The sequence below is a fragment of the Sphaeroforma arctica genome (assembly GCF_001186125.1).
Source record: "Sphaeroforma arctica JP610 unplaced genomic scaffold supercont1.693, whole genome shotgun sequence".
Lineage (NCBI taxonomy): Eukaryota > Ichthyosporea > Ichthyophonida > Sphaeroforma > Sphaeroforma arctica.
The window spans coordinates 33461-41892 of NW_014039865.1; the positions used below are offsets into that span (position 1 = coordinate 33461).

The 8432-nt window shown below is 38.8% G+C and overlaps 2 protein-coding genes across 2 annotated transcripts; both read left to right on the forward strand.

The window, feature by feature from the left end:
• Positions 1–190: 190 nt before the first annotated feature.
• On the forward strand, positions 191–2965 carry SARC_08081 (hypothetical protein). Its single transcript, XM_014297953.1, has 5 exons — positions 191–325; positions 851–1021; positions 1180–1335; positions 2234–2346; positions 2777–2965. Exons 1-5 carry the CDS (start codon positions 206–208, stop codon positions 2946–2948), a joined length of 732 nt encoding a protein of 243 aa, XP_014153428.1. The 5' UTR covers positions 191–205; the 3' UTR covers positions 2949–2965.
• Positions 2966–7666: 4701 nt separating this feature from the next.
• On the forward strand, positions 7667–8314 carry SARC_08082 (hypothetical protein; the record flags this gene model as incomplete). Its single annotated transcript, XM_014297954.1, has 1 exon — positions 7667–8314. The coding sequence occupies one exon, from the start codon at positions 7667–7669 to the stop codon at positions 8312–8314; it is 648 nt and encodes a 215-aa protein (XP_014153429.1).
• Between the last annotated feature and the right edge of the window lie 118 nt (positions 8315–8432).

Sequence of the window (8432 nt, forward strand, 5' to 3'; positions counted from 1 at the left end):
GTGTGTCTGTATATATATATGTATGTATGTATGTATATATATATATATATATCTATATATAGGAATATATATTTATATATATATATGTATATACGTATATATACATATATATATATATATATATATATGTATGTACATATTCATGTTTATAAATGATAAATAATATATTCTAACGAGCCATATTGATACACAATGCAACAGAGTAATGGTTGTGGATGATACGCCTGACCCAGAAATGGAAGTTGTGTATACGTGGGCTGAGGGACAGTTGGCACGTGCAGGTATCCGATTCGATGTATTGCGGCCGGAAGTTTCAGGGACAGAGGTGAGTGTAGCTACCTGGCGATGCGTGTGCTCAAACATACATATATTTAACTATACATGTCTTTCTTTTGGGCATATTGCTTGATATATATGTATTCTTATGCCCAATGTGTGTGTGCCTTAGATTGTGTCGCTTGATGTCTCGTGCGTCTTCTGTCACTACCGATTGAGAGAGAAAGGAATTGGCCGATCTATACCTCTGATGCGACATTGTCAGTAGTAGCTTAGTTGCAACAGAGTTTATCGCTCACTGTATATATGGTTATATGCGTACTAGTATATATATGTGAATAGTTGATATTTCATTTATTTTTGTGATAGCTATATATATATATGTATATATATAATGACGTCTGCATTAGTTTATTTGTATGCACATGATATGACTATTCCACATTCTTTCCATTGCTCATTCCAGTTCCGTACATAGACCCTAGCTACGCTTTCCCGTCTTATCACGGTCCGCAGTGACATATTTCCATATTTCACGCAAACGCTTACGTTAACTCAATACGTACTCGCGCAGCGCATGTATGCCGCCGAGAAACGCAATCTTCTGATCTCTGCAACGCGAACGCAATGGCTGATGCTCATGGATGACGATGACATAGCATTGCCTAATATGGTAAGCCTGCTTCTCGCAGAGGCCTACAGATCGGGGGCAGATCTCGTCTCAGGGTTCTGCAACAACTTCAAGGTATGCTCTGCCACACCTGATCTATATTTAGAATATATTGACAGCCCTTTTGTACTGATATAGCATGTTGCGGTAGACTGGTACGTATTGTCGTCCTTGCACATACGTATGGATAGATAACTCATGCATTCCGTATCTACCCCATGTATCTATACCAGACGTACCAAGACTACGGTCTGAAGAAGGACCTGTACGTAGCACTCGCCGCAGGGTATGCACAGGGAGGGTCCTTCTTTGTGCACAATACCGGAAAGGCTACCATGCTGATAAAGCGGGACGTGGCCGAGCGCGCCGGGGGATGTACGATGGACAATGTATGTACGTGCCCCTTCAGGCGCCTGTCATATGCATGGAACAAACGTTGGCTTGTGCGTGCATTTGTATTTGTTTGGTTTTTATCCTCTCCGAGGTGGAAAGCCTGGTGTGTATGTGTAGGTAGAGATTTTCTGGTGTGTATGTGTGTAGTTAAAGATTGTCTGGTTTGTATGTATGTGTGTAGGTAGGGTTTGTCTGGTGTGTATGTGTGTTGGTAGAGTTTGTCTGGTGTGCAAGTGTGTAGGTAAAGATTGGCCATCTGTATATAAGTGGAGTAACGAGACTAGTGCTCGCACACTAGTTAGAAATAGAGGGGATGTACGCTGAGGAGTAGGGACTTGGCCCCATTCAGGTGTCGTAAATAACCAATTGTATTAGTTTTATTCTCAAGATCAGTATATGTATAAACTCTCACGTACGGGAGACTACCATACGCGAATGCATGGCATTCCATGCATGTTTGCTGCATATTGGTAAATAAGCTCACTATCTCTATTGTATGTGCTTGTTTTTCAATCCTTTACGTACGACTCTTTGTAAGTCTACAGTGTATCGATTGGGGTACATGCCTAGCCAAGGGTGGTTGTATTGACTATGGTATATGGTTTGTATTTGCAATATAAAGTAGCCATGGGGTAGTTAAAAACTATATAAAGACATAAGGGCCAAAGATAGTAGTTGTATGGATGAAGTTATATGGTTTAGAACATGTTAATCCGAATACGTGCTTGGAGCGAGGCTAATCCTATTAGCGTCACATTACACCAGCAGAAGTCTCCAGCCCAACTAACACCATATGACCACCAGCTAAGTATACATCCAAGATACTATACCATCATCGACTTCTAAACGTCCCAACATGCTGTATGTTCTGTTTGCTTTGTACCACATTTACAGACGGGCGAGCAATCGCCGTACGTTGACTGGGATCTGTACACAAACATAGGACTCGCCGGTTATAAGATCTCCTTTGTTCCGACCGCCGTGTATCGCTACCGCGAACGCTCAAAGTATGTACAATTTGGCATGCATACATTGGTACATCTATGTGTACTTTTGTACGTACTTACGAATGCATTTATATTCTTGCCATGTAGTTAGGCTTGCATGCTTTCTCGAATTGCCGCGTAGTGCGTCAGGGAGCAGTAATACTTTATATAGCAAAACCCAACTAATCATTCTTCCTCCATCATGTGAAGTATCGATGCTATCAACCCATTGTTCTCAATATACACGCAGACACGTGGAGATATATAGATGTAGATGTTTGTATCTTCATGTACATATGTATATATATCTACATCAATCCTTTTCTACAAATATATTTGTCTATATGTATTATATTTATATATATATATATATAGATAATATATTTGTAGCCATCCGATAACTAAACATTGTCCACTCCAACAATTTACTATGATCCGTTTTCACCAACAGGAATAGTATATACTACAGCATAGATGCCGAGGGCAGGTGGCTGGGACACCGAAAAATGGTTATGTCTTGGTGTAGGAAATTGCAATTGACTCTTGAGGAGTGCGATGTGCTTGAATTTAGCAGAGGTAAACTCGCGAAGCCTTTTGTATTGACTTTCGGAGAGTACGAATAAAAGGCCAAAATATCCACTATTCAATAATACGACGCAAATCTGAGCCCTAAATACTCTTAGCTTAAGAACTACCATGTGTTGTAGAGTGGATCTTTTTTTTTGCAGACACAACACTCACATGTATATATATTTATGTACTTAAATATATATATATATATATCGGATATATTTTGATGTATATTTAGAGAGAGTGATATATGTATATATATATATATATATGTGTGTGTGTGTGTGTGTGTATCTGACTCGCATGTGAGGCGAATCTCATATGTCGGGCGCAAATATCCGGCTCTAAACAATATATGAATAAAGTGTATCAGCCGTCAATTGGACAACGCTTCCGATTGTATATATATAATTATTCAATACCACTCACAATTAAGTTGTGCTCACAGTCCATCTGCTGCAACAAGTTATCCAACAAGTTTCAACCTTCTGTCTCTTCTGCGTATGTGCGCCCTGTATCGAAAAACCGCCTCAATCCGTTAAAATTGGCTCTGAACTCCTCCGTCTCCAAAGTTCTACTCTGTTCATACTCCATCTGGCCTTCGTCCACAGCAGACATTTCTGCTACTAGCTTTGAGTTAATAACACATACCTCACCCATGTATTCAGGCTTGCTCCCGTTATTCTCTCGGCCAAGGTAATATGCAGCCAAATCCACAAGCACTCACAAACGAAAAGTGTAAAAATAAATAAATAGGTATATATATATATGCGAGTGTGTGTGTGCGTATATATACGCATATAAATATATGCATATATATATATACATATGTATAATGTGTGTATATATATATGTATATATGTATATATGTATATATATATATATATATATATTTATATATATATATATATATAATACGTTACTATATACATATATATATATATTAGTATATATATGTATATATGTATATATACATTATATGTATTGTGTGTGTGTGTGTGTAGATGTATATATATTAATATATGTGTGTGTGTGTGCGTGTATTTATAGATATAGATATATATATATATAGATATATATAGATATATATATATATAAATATTTATATTTATATATATGTATGTATATACATATAAATTTAATATATATATATATAAATATATATATATATATAAATGTAATATATATATATATATATATGTGTGTGTGTGTATGTATGCTTGCGTGCGTGTGTGTCTATTCATCTATGTAAATGCGCGAATATAGAGAGATTTCCATTTTTAGTCGTGAAATAAGTCAACCTTCCCCTGTACTTCGATCCCTCCCCACGAACGGAAATATCACATGCTACAGCGCAAGTACGCAGAGGGCAGGTGGTTGGGAAAACGCCAAATGATTAGTGTAGCGAGATGGGGTTCACCCTTAAGGCCTTGGGCATTCATTCTTGAAAGGCAAACTAGGTAGCATTTGACCTAGTGCAGAAACTATGAATATCTATAACCAATAAAAACCTAAAATCTGCTGCTGTCTCACCGTCAAAACTGCCATGCGTTGCTTTGGAAGTTCACACTACACAGTACACTCTCCACACTCTCCCATAGTCTTCTCTATTCCAAAAATAATGAAAACAAAGTAGACAAAACAATCCACACAAGAAGTTGAAAGTTGTGAATGTGAGTTGGACTTCTTTAAGAAAAAATGTCTGTGAGTTGTCTCAGTTGTGAGTTGTAAACTTGTAACTTGTGACTGAGAGATGTGATGTGTGAGTCGTGACTCGTGATAAGTTGTGATACAAGAGTTGTAACTGTGAGTTGTGACGCAAATTTTTACTGTGACGCAGATTTTTACTGTGACGCTCCTTTCATCACTCTGTGACCTGTGTGACTGTAAACTGTAAAGTGTAAACAGTATAAATGAGAGCTCACTGGAGAGATACTTTACTTCGTATGTAGAAAAACGAGGGATTTTTTTAAATCAGATCCAGTCGGTTGCTCTCATCAACTCTTGTCAGTGATGTCACGGAACAGAAAACAAGATGGAAAGATGCGGAGCAGGCCACATGGGCGGCTGGGCCCTCTTTCTCTTTTATGGAGGCCTTGCCCCGCCTGTCTCGGCCCAAACGGGTTGGGCCCGGGTGTCTAGGCCCCTTTGGCCTGTGGGCTGAGGGCCTACTCTACTAGTAGAGGGCGCTGTTGTGACCGAAACCTGAGGACTGGGAGAGGGCTTCAACTTGAGCGTTGAGGGCTTGAGGCGGACCACACTGGCGCACTTTCGCCGTCACCGCAGGAGTATCGCGTAGCGCGTGGCTGCCTGCGACTGCGGTATATATAAAAGATAAAATACTGGCATGGCCCATTGGTGATTGGTTTAAAGAAAAATTTAACATATTCGTTTTTGAAACAAAAACAATTATAATATTTACATATGTAATGTCATAACTCATAACATAGCCGCCTTCAAATAAATATACAGAAGGCATGTTTATAGAAGGCTATGGTCTAATTCTAGTTTACAGTGATTTACACCGAGTCTCATAGACTCGTAAATAGTTGAGACTTGGAGTCTTGCTTGTAGTGTGTGAGTGTGTGGACAGTGGAGTGGAGAGGCCGAGAGTATGTTGAATTTAGATTTTTTTTTTGTTGAGAGAGGAATCAGAGGATTCGAGGATTCAAACACATACATCTAATTATAAATATATTTTTTTCATAGCGTTCTAAAATATACATTTTTTTTTTAATATTTAAAAGAAAGTATAGTGAAAGTCGGTGACGTTACGGTTAAATACGAAAACGAGTTGACGACCGCCAACGACGAGAACACATTCGCACATGCAAAATAAATAAATACAAAAAATGGAGACCAGTCACCAGAGCCACTGAACCAGACCTATTTATTTATTTATTTAAAAAAATACACTTCTGCACTTGCACTTCAATGCAGTCTGCAGTCTGCGGTCACTTCTGCACAACATTGAACGTACGATTACACGAACCACAGCTAACCTTTAGGCCAATAAGAAGGCTATTTATCTTAGCGAAGCGAAATAGATTGATTGTGTCAGTAGTAAGAGTAAAACGACAACAACAAAAATACAACACACAAAATACAGACAAAAGCAAGTTTGAAATTGACAGGTTGACGTGCAAGATTTTTTTTAAAGCTTCATCCAGATTTCCTTAGCACAAATATCAAAATCAAAACAAAAAAGTGTTCAATTTTCTAATAAACGACAAATCCAGACTATATCTCTTTTTCTTTTTTTTAAAGCTGCACACAGATTTTTTATAATTCATAGTCTGTACAAATATCAATTTAAAAAATGTGTTCTGTTTTCATACATAAACGACAACCCCATAGAACAATTTTTACAGTGAAGATATCTCCTCGCATTGATAATAGGTAAACAGGATCATATCTGAAATGTAAAATCTCAAATTTGGACTCTCTTGGTCCTTGGAGTTTGGACTCTCGTGGAGTTTGAACTTTGAACTTTGAACTAAAAACTGTAGAGTAGAGTACTAAAAGAGTGACAAATATTGTAGGTAAATATAGTGTTGGACTTGGCACTCGGCAGCCTGACAGCGCTGACACTGCTGAGTCATGAGTGCTGCCTGTTGCTTTTTTTAAAAGGCCCAAGGAGTCCAGAACTCCAGGAGTCTAGGACTAGACCTCAAATTTATAACTTAGAGGGCTGTGCCAACAGTCAGTTGCGAGTTATATTAATGTATGCCTTATATTTTGGATACATTTTGACTATGGCAGTAGGCAGACTGCCAAGGTTGCTCCCAAATCTGAACCTTGGACTGGACTTTAGGAGCACTGGACCTCTGGCGGTCTGACCCCTCTCTGGTGCAATCTCTCTCCCTACTGTAGTAGTAGTCCCTACTCTAGTCACTCTGGACTCCTGGAGTCTCGGAGTCTGGTATTTGTATAAATATTTATATATAAAAAGTCTCAAGAGGCACGATTTCAGGGCTCAGGAGTGAGGGGTCAGGTCACAGGAGACCACATCAGTATTTATTCAGAAATCAGTAAATACTCGGGAATTCACAAGTTGTCGCTACATATGTTTTGTTCAATTTTATTTATAAAAAGGCTACTTGTTTTTGTTTTTTGTTTTTTTTAAATAATAGAAAACAAAAACAAACCAAACCAAACCAAAACAAACAAACCAAATGATTTTTGTTTTCTGTGTTTGTTTTTGTTGTTTTTTTTAAACAAAAACAAAAAGAGAACACAGACAACAAATGTAAATATAATATTTACATTGTTCTATTTTCAGAGAAGGCTATGTATGACTTGGGATGAAAATCATGAAAATCATGAAATTCATGGGGATTTTGAACTCAAATGTATTTACAACAGAACTTTGCGTATACAGCACACGGAGTATTTTACTATTTGCACGCCTCACAGGCTGAGGCCTGAGAGTCTGATGAGTCTCTGAGACCGGCTGACCACTTCCACCAGCCAGCCACAGGCGGGTCCAGTCACCAGTCACCGCCACTGTGTATTTATCTAAAAAAAAATATCTCGATACATAATTTAGCCCCTCACAGGCTCAACTCTCAGGTCAAGAGCCAAATATCTTATCGAACACAAAAAAAAACAGATCAGTATCTGCGGACTGCGAGAAATGTTATAATATGATCTATAAATTGAATAGCGTACGACAGAACCAAGCGTCGCATCAACTCACAACCTTCATGCAAACGGTTGCTGCATCCATATCTATAATTAGACACGCAGATTGATCTCTTCTCTGGACAGCATGGTGACCAAAAATACAAACACGTACGCAGAAGCCTATACGGGCATCGAGTCTCATACAGAACCTGCACAAGTGTACCAACAAATGCAGTACATATCACAGAGATCGAAGACCAAATCGTACTTGTACGAGCTCAACGCGGTTTCAGATATCACCAAGTACTTCGATCTGCCAGTGATCAAAGAGCATGTAACCGGTACTGTCAAGACGCACCTAGCAACAAAAGTTCAAGAGACTATCATGCCCGAGGAGTACTATGCGAGGTGTTTTATAACCTCTCACTTGTCTATGATGAGTAGTGTGGTTGGGTTGCTTTTGGGACACTATGTGCTGTGCACAATGAGTCTTGGAGTATGGTTGACATCAATTAACTACTGGTGGAGGCCTACGGTGGGCCTTGCCAGAACTCTGGACATGCTGATTGTGCAGGGTGCTCTGTGGACGCATCTGTACTATTCCCAGTACATGACTGAGTATGCGGGCGTATATTATCTCACGATGGCTGCTGCCATATTCTGCTATTTCAAGGCTTCACAACACGGCAATGTTGGGGATTTCGATAATGACACAAAGTTCCACTGCTTCATGCATTTCCTGGGCAATTTGAGCAACTGTATACTCTACCTCGGTTTGTGCGTCACTGCTTAAAGGCTGGTATAGTTGGCTGATATCAACGGAATAACACGAGTGAGTACCAGTAGGGAGTATATTTATATATATATATATATATATATATATAATCACAACTTCTTGGCGAGTTAAGTAC